Source organism: Oratosquilla oratoria, chromosome 1, assembly GCF_046742065.1.
Source record: "Oratosquilla oratoria isolate Oo_2021 chromosome 1, ASM4674206v1, whole genome shotgun sequence".
NCBI classification, from domain to species: domain Eukaryota; kingdom Metazoa; phylum Arthropoda; class Malacostraca; order Stomatopoda; family Squillidae; genus Oratosquilla; species Oratosquilla oratoria.
The window spans coordinates 120,916,035-120,931,034 of record NC_134777.1 but is presented as its reverse complement, the minus strand read 5'-3'; the positions used below and the strand labels follow the sequence as shown (position 1 = coordinate 120,931,034).

The 15,000-nt window shown below is 44.3% G+C and overlaps 1 protein-coding gene across 1 annotated transcript in view; it reads right to left on the bottom strand.

Moving 5' to 3' along the window:
- Nucleotides 1-14,032, bottom strand: part of LOC143029743 (uncharacterized) — a 19,855-nt gene extending 5,823 nt beyond the window's left edge. Inside the window, exons 1-9 of the mRNA XM_076192643.1 lie at nucleotides 13,902-14,032; nucleotides 10,722-10,863; nucleotides 8,634-10,466; nucleotides 8,112-8,236; nucleotides 7,800-7,918; nucleotides 6,576-6,694; nucleotides 5,862-5,956; nucleotides 5,544-5,638; nucleotides 2,744-2,951 (exon numbers count right to left, since the gene is read on the bottom strand). Of these exons, the coding sequence (XP_076048758.1) occupies nucleotides 2,744-2,951; nucleotides 5,544-5,638; nucleotides 5,862-5,956; nucleotides 6,576-6,694; nucleotides 7,800-7,918; nucleotides 8,112-8,236; nucleotides 8,634-10,466; nucleotides 10,722-10,863; nucleotides 13,902-13,940 (2,775 nt within the window). The 5' untranslated portion in view covers nucleotides 13,941-14,032. The remainder of the gene's footprint in view (nucleotides 1-2,743; nucleotides 2,952-5,543; nucleotides 5,639-5,861; nucleotides 5,957-6,575; nucleotides 6,695-7,799; nucleotides 7,919-8,111; nucleotides 8,237-8,633; nucleotides 10,467-10,721; nucleotides 10,864-13,901) is intronic.
- Between the last annotated feature and the right edge of the window lie 968 nt (nucleotides 14,033-15,000).

The following is a 15,000-nucleotide window of genomic DNA, read 5'->3' as shown; positions in this document are numbered from 1 at the left end:
ATATATATATATATATATATAATATATATATACATATATATATATATACATATATACATAAACATATATATATACACATATACATATATACATACATATATATACCAAGGCTTTTTCCCCCCCTTACAAGGGAGGTAGCCAAAAAGGAAAAGGCATAAAATCATTCCCACCCTCCCTCCCATCTTAGCACCTCCTGGATGACGGGTCATCCCTGCTCCTTGTCCATTGCCCTGGGTCAGAAGCAGTGTCGCAAGACACAGCACATCCACAGCAAGGCCGCTTCATTAAATCGGCGACCCCCCTCTCCGTCCCCCCATGCATAAAAGGAGAAGACGGGGAGAAATCCCTTGGGGCTGCGTCAAATTTTGCTCACACATACTACCTCATGCAATCACATCATCCATATACAACCATTCTCCATTCACCCCTGTCTTCTGTCCTCTCCCGTCCTTCCTCAACAGACATTCCCCTCTTCCCCAAGGCCCCCTTCACCACATCCATCCACCTCATCCTAGGACGTCCCCTCATGTTCACTCCTTCCACATCTGCCTTCCATACCTCTTTTACTAGTCTTTCTTCACTCATTCTTTCCATGTGTCCAAACCATCCTAATACTCTTTCATCAACCTTATCTCCCAACTCCCTTTCCACCCCTGTTCTCCTCCTCACCTCCTAATTTCTCACTCTATCTAGCCTAGTAACCCTCATCATACTTCTCAGACACCTCATCTCAAACACATTCAAGCTCCTTCTCTCTTCCTCTCTTATGTTCCATTTTCTGCTCCATACAGTGCTGTTGGCACAATCACTCCTTCATACAGTCTCCTCTTCGCATCCATTTCCAAATGTCTATTCCTCATTACACTCTTTAATCCACCAAAGTATTTACTCGCTTTTCTCAATCTACATTCTATCTCCACCTTCACTCCACCTTTTCCTGCCACATTTGCACCCAAGTATCTAAAACTATCCACTTTCTCCAGTCGCTCTCCCTTAATGCTCACTTCCAGTCTACTGCCACTTTCACCCCTTGTACATCTCATCACCTTACTTTTACCCACATTTATCTTTAGCTTTCTTCTATCACATACTCTCCCAAACTCTGTCACCAACTTCCTCAATCCCTCCTCCGATCCTGCCACAAGCGCAGTGTCGTCCGCAAACAACAGCTGGCTCACCTCCCACTTTTCTCCATTTTCTTTAATCATCTCCAATCCCTGACCCACTACCCTTGCATTTACCTCTCGCACCACCCCATCCATGTATAAGTTGAACAGCCAGGGCGACATAACGCATCCTTGACGAAGTCCCACCTTTACCTCGAACCACTCACTCTCTCCATTTCTAATCCTGACACAAGCTCTACTACTCTCATAAAACTTGACAGCTCCCAAAAGCTTTCCTCCTATCCCGTATATCTCCATAACCTCCCACAGTGCCTTTCTGTCTACCCTATTGTAAGCCTTTTCCAGATCCATAAAAGCCCAAAAAACATCCTTCCCCTTTCCTATAGCTTTCTCACATATTTGTCTTACCACAAAGATCTGATCTACACAACCTCTACCCGTCCTAAATCCACACTGTTCCTCACCAATTACTCCTTCTGTTCCTCTCCTAATCCTCTCAATCAAGATCCTCCCATAAGCCTTCCCAACTACACTTAACAAGCTAATCCCTCTGAAACTACTACATTCACACTTGCCCCCTTTTCCCTTGTAAAGTGGAACAATACAGGCACTCCTCCAGTCCTCCGGCACTCTACCCTCTCTCCAGCAAACATTAAATAACCTCAACAACCAGTCCACCATCACTGTACCTCCTTTTTTTAGACATTGTGCATGGCAGCCATCCAGACCAGGTGCCTTACCTGCTTTCATCATCTTAACAACTGCCTTCACTTCATCCTTCCTTATTTTTCCTCCATTTTCCTCACTCATCAAGGTCATTTTCTTAGCATTTCCCACTGCAGCTATCCTTCCTTCCCTATCCTCCTTCACATTTAGCAACTCCCTAAAATATTCTGCCCATCTTCCCCTTACCGCCTTCTCTTCCCTTATCATCTCTCCATCTGCACCTTTTACCTTTTCTTCTCTACTTGATTCGCCTCCTCTTCCTCTCTTAATTTCTTTCCAAAACATATTTTTATTACTTTCAAAATTTTCTGTCAAACTCTTACCCCACTTCACATCTGCTCTCCTCTTTGCCTCCTTTACCTTGTGCTTTACTTCTCTTTTCTTTTCTTTGTGCCTCTCATATGACTCCCTCGTCCTATTTTGTAACCAATCTGTGAAAGCTCGTTTCTTCTCTTCTACAACCTTCTTTGTTTCCTCATCCCACCATTCACTACTCTTCCTTCTATTTCCTCCTGTCCTTCTTGTTGCACAGACCATCCTTGCACACTTTGTGACTCCTTCCTTGAACCATCCCCATTCCTCCTCCACACCCAGCTCTATGTATATGTATGATGTATATATATATATATATATATATATGTATATATATGTATGTATGTATACATGTAAATGTACATATATATGCATACATATGTATATACATGTACATATATATGTATATATATATATATATATATATATATATATATGTATATATATATATATATATATATTTGTTATATATCTGGCCAAGCAGATCTTCCCCATCGTCCTTGGTTCTCGCATAAATTCTGTCCCTCATTCTCCTCTAGATTTCCTCCTCTTGCCTCTACAGTAGATGTCATACATACCGTCCCTCCATCTCTTTCTTGGTCTTCCCACTCTTCTCTGTCCTTGATGTCTCCATTCATAGAACTTCCTAGAGTACCTATCCATATCCATCCTTTTGACATGGCCGAAACGTCATAATTGTTCTCTTTCAATATAATCGTTTGGTGTGAGAATGTGTAACTCAAACTGTAATTTCTTGAATCTTTCGAGAGGGACAGTAGTAAACATCTTTAATTTGTAGATTTCTTTTTAAATAATTTATCTATTCGTTTATCTATATTTGTTGACTCACGTATCTTACATTTTATTTGCTCATATACATGATTCTGTTGGGTTACCTTTTCCTTATCTATTTATCTTTATTCCTTATCTTGTTCGAACTAATAATTTGCTCCTTTTTATCTAACTTATTCATATATTCATTTATGCTAAAACACTGTCACTCATTCTATGTAAAGAGCACCTCCCTCTTCCTCCCACCCGTCCCCTCCAACCGATTCACAACATTCAATCACAAGACTTTTGGTCACAGAGTGGAGACAGATGCGACATTGGGCCACAGTCTTCAAAGTTGACATAAAAGAAATTGAGATATACAGTATGTGTGGTACTCAAAGTTTTGGTGCACGTCTGCCTACACACAACAGTGGGGCATGGCAACAGACATTGTCTCTTCCAATATGGTGTGGCAGTTCAGGCGGACCTTGTGCACGGGAAGGAGGATGAAGGGCAGTTGCTGTGCCTGCGAGGCCGGACACGCACGCACGCGCGCGTGTGTGTGTGTCAGGCGTAGGATAATGAAAGACACACGTGGATGGTATTGCTTTAATCGCGAATGTTTGGGGGCCAAATTGATAATTCCATATGCATGCACATGCACACATCTACATCTGCCTGGATCTCCATGTGTGTTTGCTGACCAGCCGGACGACAGATACCACGAATCGGGTTCACTTGCCGGCGAAGATCTCATGCGCGGAGGAGGAGAGGAGGAGGAGGAGGAGGAGAAGTGACGACTCGAACTTTGAGGCGCAACTTTCGTTTCTTCTTTCTCTTTCCTCTCCGCTTTCCACTGATGATTCCAGGAGGCCGCGAGCGCCAGGAGGCAGGAAGAAGCCCATGACTTTTGGGCCGGTCCGCCTGTGTTACATGGAGTTGCAGGGAGGACAAAGGAACAGCAACAGCAGACCTATTGGTCCTTACATGGCTGTTTCGGTGCTTAAAACCTATTATTAATATTATCATCACTACCACCACCATTACCATTATCATCATCATTACTATTATAATCATTATTATTGATTTCTTCCTGTGGAAGAGAGAAGAGGGGGAGGGTGGCCTACGACAAGTCTGCCAACGACGGGAGCAGCATCCCGTCTGCCATTTGAATTTTTTTTTTTTTCTTGTTTTCTTCTCTCGATTTCTCGGATGGCGCGAGAGAGCCGCACCATCGCTGTAAGGGGACTCTTCACTTACTTGCTACTTGACCTTTCGGGGACACGCTGCTAGGGGGATCTCCCCTTTCTTACAGGAAAGCCGTGACGTGGACTCCTACACACCGCTACATCACGCACCCGAACCCCCAAACCACACTCCCTGGGTTCCCGGTAGAATCACAAGCACATAACAGCCGTGAAAGAGAGAGGGAGGAGGTTGGCTTTTCAAAATGACACTCGAAAAACCAATTCCCAATCATCCGCTTCGATTCCAAACATCCGACACAAGTGCAAACAACCAGACAGAGGTGCCAACCAAGGCTTCATCCCCCAGAAAGTAGAGGAGGAGGATAGGAGGATGAGAGGATATGACAGAATACAACTGTCGACGGCGACGGCACGAAGGCCGCGGGGGTAAGCGTCTCGCTGAGGTCGATTCTGGTGCGAGAGAGCGCCGTTGTTGATTCGCCGCGTGCTGTCGAAAGCCGACGCGCGGCGGGCGGCCGCGTGACAGGGCAGCCGTTCACGTGCTGCGTGGCCAGTCCCTGGTCACGACGGGGGGCTGTTTGAGTCTTCCTGGATGGCTTGTGCTTGCTTGCGAGCGTCTTTTGGGGGAATGGAGGGAGGGGGGGAGGGGGAGCAAAGGGGGAGGAGGAGGAGGAGGAGGAGGAGGAGGTGAGAGAGGAGGAGGGAGAGGGAAGACGTCTTGAAGGTCTTTATATAGTCGGGACCACAGTTCAGGGTGTAGTTGTAGTCGTGGTCGTACTTGTGGTTGTAGTCGTGGTAGTAGTTGTAGTTGTAGTTGTAGTTGTTGTCGTAGTTGTGGTTGTAGTTGTAGTTGTGGTCGTGCTTGTAGTTGTGGTTGTAGTCGTGGTCGTGCTTGTGGTTGTAGTTGTACTCGTGGTCGTGCTTGTGGTTGTAGTTGTAGTCGTGGTGGTACTTGTGGTTGTAGTTGTAGTCGTGGTCGTACTTGTAGTTGTAGTTGTACTCGTAGTCGTGCTTGTGGTTGTAGTAGTACTCGTTGTCGTACTTGTAGTTGTAGTTGTACTCGTGGTCGTGCTTGTAGTTGTAGTTGTACTCGTGGTCGTACTTGTAGTTGTAGTTGTAGTCGTGGTCGTGCTTGTGGTTGTAGTTGTACTCGTGGTCGTGCTTGTGGTTGTAGTTGTACTCGTGGTCGTACTTGTGCTTGTAGTTGTACTCGTGGTCGTACTTGTAGTTGTAGTTGTACTCGTGGTCGTGCTTGTGGTTGTAGTTGTACTCGTTGTCGTGCTTGTGGTTGTAGTTGTACTCGTGGTCGTGCTTGTGGTTGTAGTTGTACTCGTGGTCGTACTTGTAGTTGTAGTCGTGGTCGTGCTTGTAGTTGTAGTTGTACTCGTGGACGTACTTGTAGTTGTAGTTGTAGTCGTACTCGTAGTCGTACTTGTGCTTGTAGTTGTAGTCGTGGTCGTACTTGTAGTCGTAGTTGTACTCGTGGTCGTGCTTGTGGTTGTAGTTGTACTCGTTGTCGTACTTGTAGTTGTAGTTGTACTCGTGGTCGTACTTGTAGTTGTACTCGTGGTCGTACTTGTAGTTGTAGTCGTGGTCGTACTTGTGGTTGTAGTTGTACTCGTGGTCGTACTTGTAGTTGTAGTCGTGGTCGTGCTTGTAGTTGTAGTTGTACTCGTGGTCGTGCTTGTAGTTGTAGTTGTACTCGTGGACGTACTTGTAGTTGTAGTTGTAGTCGTACTCGTAGTCGTACTTGTGCTTGTAGTTGTAGTCGTGGTCGTACTTGTAGTCGTAGTTGTACTCGTGGTCGTGCTTGTGGTTGTAGTTGTACTCGTTGTCGTACTTGTAGTTGTAGTTGTACTCGTGGTCGTACTTGTAGTTGTACTCGTGGTCGTACTTGTAGTTGTAGTCGTGGTCGTACTTGTGGTTGTAGTTGTACTCGTGGTCGTACTTGTAGTTGTAGTCGTGGTCGTGCTTGTAGTTGTAGTTGTACTCGTGGTCGTGCTTGTAGTTGTAGTTGTACTCGTTGTCGTACTTGTAGATGTACTCGTGGTCGTGCTTGTAGTTGTAGTTGTACTCGTAGTCGTGCTTGTGCTTGTAGTTGTAGTCGTGGTCGTACTTGTGCTTGTAGTTGTGGTCGTGGTCGTACTTGTGGTTGTAGTTGTAGTCGTGGTCGTACTTGTAGTTGTAGTCGTGGTCGTGCTTGTGGTTGTAGTTGTACTCGTGGTCGTACTTGTAGTTGTACTCGTGGTCGTACTTGTAGTTGTAGTTGTACTCGTGGTCGTACTTGTGCTTGTAGTTGTAGTCGTGGTCGTACTTGTAGTTGTAGTTGTACTCGTGGTCGTGCTTGTGCTTGTAGTTGTACTCGTTGTCGTACTTGTAGTTGTAGTTGTACTCGTGGTCGTGCTTGTAGTTGTACTCGTGGTCGTACTTGTGCTTGTAGTTGTACTCGTTGTCGTACTTGTGCTTGTAGTTGTACTCGTGGTCGTGCTTGTGCTTGTAGTTGTAGTCGTGGTCGTAGTTGTGGATGTACTTGTAGTCGTGGTCGTGCTTGTGGTTGTAGTTGTACTCGTGGTCGTACTTGTAGTTGTAGTCGTGGTCGTGCTTGTAGTTGTAGTTGTACTCGTTGTCGTACTTGTGCTTGTAGTTGTAGTCGTGGTCGTGCTTGTGGTTGTAGTTGTACTCGTGGTCGTGCTTGTGCTTGTAGTTGTACTCGTTGTCGTACTTGTAGTTGTACTCGTTGTCGTACTTGTAGTTGTAGTTGTACTCGTGGTCGTGCTTGTAGTTGTACTCGTGGTCGTGCTTGTGGTTGTAGTTGTAGTCGTGGTCGTACTTGTAGTTGTACTCGTGGTCGTGCTTGTGGTTGTAGTTGTACTCGTTGTCGTAGTTGAAGTTGTAGTCGTGGTCGTGCTTGTAGTTGTAGTTGTACTCGTGGTCGTACTTGTAGTTGTAGTTGTACTCGTGGTCGTGCTTGTGCTTGTAGTTGTGGTCGTGGTCGTGGTTGTGCTTGTAGTTGTAGTCGTGGTCGTAGTTGTAGTTGTAGTCGTGGTCGTGCTTGTAGTTGTACTCGTGGTCGTACTTGTAGTTGTAGTCGTGGTGGTACTTGTAGTTGTAGTTGTACTCGTGGTCGTACTTGTAGTTGTAGTTGTACTCGTGGTCGTAGTTGTGCTTGTAGTTGTAGTCGTGGTCGTACTTGTAGTTGTACTCGTTGTCGTGCTTGTGCTTGTAGTTGTACTCGTTGTTGTACTTGTAGTTGTAGTTGTACTCGTGGTCGTGCTTGTAGTTGTACTCGTGGTCGTGCTTGTAGTTGTACTCGTGGTCGTACTTGTGCTTGTAGTTGTAGTCGTGGTCGTGCTTGTGCTTGTAGTTGTACTCGTGGTCGTACTTGTAGTTGTAGTTGTACTCGTGGTCGTGCTTGTGCTTGTAGTTGTACTCGTGGTCGTACTTGTACTTGTGCTCGTGCTCGTGGTCGTACTTGTGCTTGTAGTTGTACTCGTGGTCGTACTTGTAGTTGTAGTTGTACTCGTGGTCGTAGTTGTGCTTGTAGTTGTAGTCGTGGTCGTACTTGTAGTTGTAGTTGTACTCGTTGTCGTGCTTGTGCTTGTAGTTGTACTCGTTGTTGTACTTGTAGTTGTAGTTGTACTCGTGGTCGTACTTGTGCTTGTAGTTGTACTCGTTGTCGTACTTGTGCTTGTAGTTGTACTCGTGGTCGTGCTTGTGCTTGTAGTTGTAGTCGTGGTCATAGTTGTGGATGTACTTGTAGTCGTGGTCGTGCTTGTGGTTGTAGTTGTACTCGTGGTCGTACTTGTAGTTGTAGTCGTGGTCGTGCTTGTAGTTGTAGTTGTACTCGTGGTCGTACTTGTGCTTGTAGTTGTAGTCGTGGTCGTACTTGTAGTTGTAGTTGTAGTCGTGGTCGTGCTTGTGGTTGTAGTTGTACTCGTTGTCGTACTTGTAGTTGTAGTTGTACTCGTGGTCGTGCTTGTGCTTGTAGTTGTACTTGTGGTCGTACTTGTGCTTGTAGTTGTAGTCGTGGTCGTGCTTGTGCTTGTAGTTGTAGTCGTGGTCGTACTTGTAGTTGTAGTCGTGGTCGTGCTTGTGGTTGTAGTTGTACTCGTGGTCGTAGTTGTAGTTGTACTCGTGGTCGTACTCGTGCTTGTAGTTGTACTCGTAGTCGTGCTTGTGCTTGTAGTTGTAGTCGTGGTCGTACTTGTAGTTGTGGTCGTGGTCGTGCTTGTGGTTGTAGTTGTACTTGTGGTCGTACTTGTAGTTGTAGTCGTGGTGGTACTTGTAGTTGTAGTTGTACTCGTGGTCGTACTTGTAGTTGTAGTTGTACTCGTGGTCGTGCTTATGGTTGTAGTTGTACTCGTGGTCGTACTTGTAGTTGTAGTTGTACTCGTGGTCGTGCTTGTGCTTGTAGTTGTACTCGTTGTCGTACTTGTAGTTGTAGTTGTACTCGTGGTCGTGCTTGTAGTTGTACTCGTGGTCGTACTTGTGCTTGTAGTTGTACTCGTTGTCGTACTTGTGCTTGTAGTTGTACTCGTGGTCGTGCTTGTGCTTGTAGTTGTAGTCGTGGTCGTACTTGTAGTTGTTGTTGTACTCGTGGTCGTGCTTGTGCTTGTAGTTGTACTCGTTGTCGTATTTGTAGTTGTAGTTGTAGTCGTGGGCGTGCTTGTAGTTGTAGTTGTACTCGTGGTCGTGCTTGTGCTTGTAGATGTACTCGTTGTCGTACTTGTGCTTGTAGTTGTACTCGTGGTCGTGCTTGTACTTGTAGTTGTAATCGTGGTCGTAGTTGTGGATGTACTTGTAGTCGTGGTCGTGCTTGTAGTTGTGGTCGTGGTCGTGCTTGTGGTTGTAGTTGTACTCGTGGTCGTAGTTGTAGTTGTAGTCGTAGTCGTGCTTGTAGTTGTAGGTGTAGCTATTATGGGGGCGCAGCAGACGCAGCCGGGCTGCTTCTTACTGCAGCCACCATTTAGAATAGCATGGGTAGCGTTCAAGGCTTTACATTCGTGCTCCAGCTTGCACGTGCCATTTTTATTGTTGCAGCCCTTGTCTTTACATGTTTTAGGGGCGCAGCAGACGCAGCCGGGCTGCTTCTTACTGCAGCCACCTTTCGAAATATCATGGGTAGCGTTCAAGGCTTCACATTCATGCTTCAGTTTGCACATGCCTTTTTTATCGTTGCAGCCCTTGTCTTTGCATATTATCGGGGCGCAGCAGACGCAGCCGGGATGCTTCTTACTGCAGCCACCTTTTGAAATTTCATGGGTAGCGTTCAAGGCTTTACATTCGTGCTCCAGCTTGCACGTGCCATTTTTATCGTTGCAGCCCATGTCTTTACATGTTTTAGGGGCGCAGCAGACGCAGCCGGGCTGCTTCTTACTGCAGCCACCTTTTGAAATTGCATGGGTAGCGTTCAAGGCTTTACATTCGTGCTCCAGCTTGCACGTGCCATTTTTATTGTTGCAGCCCTTGTCTTTACATGTTTTAGGGGCGCAGCAGACACAGCCGGGCTGCTTCTTACCGCAGCCACCACTTAAAATTGCATGGGTAGCGTTCAAGGCTTCACATTCTTTCTCCAGTTTGCACTCGCCATTTCTTTTTTTGCAGCCTTTGGTTTTACATGTTTTACTTGTTTTACTGATGCAGCAGACGCAGCCGTGCTTCCTCTTACTACAGCCTCTTGAAATATCATGAGTATCGCTCAAGTCTTCACATTCGTGCTTCAGTTTGCACTCGCCTTTTTTATCTTTGCATCCCTTGTCTTTACATTCTATAGGCAAGCAGCAAACGCAGTCGGGGTTCTTCTTACCGCACCCGTCTTTCATGATATGGGTAGTGTTCTTATCTGCACATTCGTCTTTTTGTATGCAAGTGCCTATTTTTCCCTTGCCGCAAGTTTTGGTTTTGCATGTCAAAGGGGCGCAGCAGATGCATCCTTCGGTCTTGCAGCCTCCTCCGATCTCTCGTTGTCCTGGAGGGCAAGAGGAACCTGTGGAACATTCGCCACCCCTACTACCACATCTGCCCTTAGGCTTACAATGACCTGCCTTTTCGCTACTTTTACTTGGTCGTCCGGTGCTCATTTCTTTCTTTTTTTTCTTTCGTGTTACGCGTCCACCCCGTTTCTTTCCTGTTTTACCAACGTGCCGACTAGGCACGCTACTTTTCACTTGTTTCTTCTTGTTCTCATTCGAATTCTTACTGCCTTGACTTTCTTTTCCAGTGTTCTTGTCCTTTGTCTTACTATCTTTCTTTTCTTCCTTTTGTACTCTGTCTTTTTTCGGTATAATCTTTCTGTGAATCCTTCCGTTCCTTTCGGGCTCTGTGGGAGAAAAAAAGAGAGAAACATAAGAGGCGTTACTCTTAGTTTTCATGAAGCTGAGACGGTAGGTTTACTGGGTATGAACGACACCCGATGCCCTCGGGTACATCCATCATCACCACCACTACCACCACAAGTACACTAAGCGGCGTCATCTTCATCAGTATATACCAAAGTTCCTATCATATTGGACAGGAAATGGAACACTTTTTAACAACCCAACTAAAGGCATACGCACTAACACGGGAAACTTACTTTTACAACACACCTTTCCTGTGGCACAATCTGAAGGACCGTTCAATACACTGGAGTATTTTTTGCAAGTGGCTTCGTTCTTACAGGTTCCACTTACTTTTCCCACCATGCATGTCTTCTTTTTGCCCTCACTCCAGCATACCTGAAACAGAGGGAGAGACTCTTTTATAAGGATTCTTCAGAGGTAATAGAATTTTTTTAGGGTTCTCCAAGGGTAGGAGAGAGTTGTTAGGGTTCTTCAGAGGTGGATCCGGGGAGATGAGGGCGAAAGCATCTCTACTAGGATAGCCAAGCAATGTAGTGGTGTTTGTATTGTTGAAAGCTTTCGAATGGGCCTCTATCATCAATGTTTAATTCGGCATGACATCGGCCATATATGTTTTCATATAATTTCTCCGGACATAAAGGTGCTAACCCCTGCCAGACTTGTGGATGGACAAGATACCCCTTACCCTCAACACTCTGTCCCCGCCGCACTGGCTTTGAGAGGCTCTGCGTATGCAACTCACCGGATAGTGGTATATAACCTGGCAGTTTCCTTATCCCCAAACCCCAGAAACCCACCAGTGTCCCCTTATCCTACCGCCCCATATCTTTGCTACTGATTCGATTTTGCCCTGCCGTTCACATATTTGCTCTGAAACTACTTGCATGGCAGGACGATAATTCCATTCGTACACACAAAATCACTGAAGGGATCTTTGCACGTACCACAGAACATACTTGATGCAAAAGAGCAGCAGTGGCGCATTAAGACCGACACGTCGAAATGCAAAGCTATTTCCACTGCAGCAGAACAAAAAGAACAACCACGGAAACCCTTCTTCAGATAAGCAACACAGATATCTCGCTGAAGCATGACCCCAGTGTATTGGACAGCATACACAGGGTGAGGGCTAAAGCTATACTGGACAACAGAAACCCTTCAAAGCCTCAACACTGCCCACCACATGCCCACTGTACCTAGGGCTGGTCAAACCGGCGCTGTGCCAATCTCCGGGATCGAGTCAGGTTACATGCCCCGCACATATCTACTCCTATCAGAAAGTTCAGAACGTTTCCAACAGTTTTATCACAGGTTTAAGATTGAGCCACTTCGAAACCTCTTAATCACTTCGCAAAGCTGCAAACATCCAACAACTCATCCAACACAAACTGCACTCTAGGTACCTTGAAATATTTTTTACCAAACACGAATAACTAATATGACACATAACACCCAGACCTCACCGCTTCAGCGGCCCTTCCCTGCACCTGCATACGCTAGAAATCGTCTAAATGGTTTATATAAGATGAATGCAAGTAATGCACATCACCTTTTCCCCAAGTACCACTGCACAGTCCTACCACTTTCAGATGAGTGAAGCTGAGGAAAGAGAGTAAGTTCGCGACGCTTATGCTCCAAATCTATCTGAATAATCGTAAAGATGGAAAGATGTAACCAGTGGAGTTCTTCAGGATTCCATTCTAGGGCCTCTTCTGTTTATGATATACATCAGCCGTGACATTGACTAAATTTAAATCCATTGTCAACAAAGTCGCTGATGATCCTAAGCTCTGCGGAACACTTGAATCAGCTGAACATTTAAGGAGATTTAGCCGAGCTAGAGCAATAGTCTCAAAAGTTGGTGATGAATTTTAACCAGAATAAATATGAAGTTATGTACATGTGTAACAATGGTACCTTGTGCGAATGCAGGTTATTTGGAAGAAAAAATCTAACCAAAATGGAGACAGAAAATTATCTTGGTGTAGCTGTCAGTAATGACTTTGGAACATTTAAGCAATGGATTTCTGCATCAGATATGGCAAATTGTAAACAACGCATACGGAAACCGCTTCTTAAAAATTGTCAACCTATTTTCCTCGACATGTATAAGAAAAGTATTCTCATGAGAGGAATTAGTAGAAACCATTAAGCTTTCAAAGGGAACGAATAACATCAAGAATTAAAATGTTGTCATACTAAACACCAAACGGATAAGAAATAATGGCCTCAAGCTGTCAGGACGTAGGCTTATTCTAGAAGCAGGAAGAACTGATTTTACCAACAGCGTCATCAATGAATGGATTAAACTCCCAGCCAATCTAATTAGATTTACCACAACTCCAAGTTTTATCATTCAATTGAACAAATTATGTGTATATGTATACATATATATATATATATAAATATATATATGTATATATACATATATGTATATGTACATATATATATATATATATATATCTTGATAGCCTAGTTGGAAAGTCACTGTCGCATTTGTCATGAGGATGCCGGGTGCGGGTCCTGGGCAGTACCAGATTTCAATTTCAGCATGCTGGCCTTTGATGGCTTAGAATTAAATTGCATTGTGGATGTTAAAATGTATCTCTAATCACTGGGACCCATTCAGTGTTGTACAAATACTTTCCCGCGTTCGTATACTTCCAATTGTACTATCATAGTGGAGATGGGTTGAATGCAAAATTTCATATATGTGTATGTAACTCGAGCATACAAATATATAAGAAATAATGCGCTGAAATTATATCTCTCTTGATAGCCTAGTTACAAAGTCACTGTCGCACTTGTCATGAGGATGCCGGGTTCGAGTCCTGGGCAATACCACATTTCAATTTCAGCATGCTGGCCTTTGATGGCTTAGAATTAAAGTGCATTGTGGATGTTAAAATGTATCTCTAATCACTAAGACCCATTCAGTGTTGTACATATATATATATATATATATATATATATATATATATATATATATATATGTATACTGTATATATATATGTATATGTATGTATATATATATATATACACACATATATATACATATATGTATGTATTCATATATATACATATATATGTATATATATATATATATGTATGTATGTAGGCATATATGTATATGCATATGCACATACATAAGCGTATATGTATGTGCATGCATTTCTGCCACTCTCGGAGCCTGGAAAAAGAGAGGATGAAATGGTGCCAGTTTCTTGGGTTGCTTGCCACTCTCAGGAAGGCCTCAGGTTCCAAAGCCTCGTACGCGCCTCCTCCTCGTGGTGATGCTCTCGTCTTCGAACGCAGCAGTAAGTTGCCAAAGTCACAACACAACACGGGCAAATACTACAGGTGGTAAGCGGCGGGGAGTAAGCGCTCGGCCGTGCACTGTGACTGACACTTACCGAAGCGAGGAACACCAAGAGAAGCAGAGAGACCTTCATGGCTCTTTGGAGTCTTCCGGTGACGAGTGGTGCGCTCGAGTACAAGCCGCTCCACTCGATGCTGTACTGTACTGTACTTCACCAGAAGGCTCGCATTTTCAAAGAGCTTCAGCAAACTCCGCCCCCATCTGAACATCTGTTCAACCCGTTTGACGTAATGCATCGACGTCAGCGATCTTTTTTGCCAAGTGTATCGTTGTGACTACGCACTATATTTTTGTAACCACCTGGACGATCAGGGTAACGAAAATATTTTACATCTCCGAGGGATGAAATGTACAGCAATCTTGTGTTTCTCTTATCCCAATTTAACAAGTCTTCTCTGTCAAGAACTTCCATGCCCTTCGTAATTCTATAGATAGTTAACAAGTCACCTCTTTCTCTCCTCTGTTCTACAGTCGGCAACTCCAATTTTATCAGTGTTACTTCCTATGAATATTTTGAGAGTTCTGGGGCCATCAGCAAATTTTGACACTTTGCACAGGAGGCCGTCGTCTAGATCATTTACATATATTAAGAACAAAACGGGTCCCAAAACTGATCCTTGCAGTATGCCACTTTTAACGTCGAGCCAGCTAAATGAGGTCCCGTTAATTACAACTCTCAGTTTTTATTCAGAGAGCCAATCTTTAATCCAGTTGTGGATACTACCAGAAATAATGTGCGTTTTTGATTTGTCAAGCAATCGCTTATGGGGAACTTTATCGAATGCCTTCTAAAAATCTTGATAGACTATATCAACAGATCTACATTCCTCGTATTTGTTAAAGACGTCATGAAAGAAGTCGAGTAGATTAGTTAGACATGAGCGTTTGCTACGGAAGCCATGTTGCGAATCTTTCATAATTTTATTTTCTTCTAAAAAAAATTTACCACTGTCGCGAATGATGGTCTCTAGCAGTTTACACACAATCGAAGTCAAGCTAATTGGCCTGTAGTTGCCTGGTTGTAATTTGTCCCCCGGCAAACAGTATTCCGCAATAAAATCTCGACTTGATGTGTCCAACCATAATTATGTTACTCACTGACAATGGATCCCAGGTACTTGAACTTATCCACT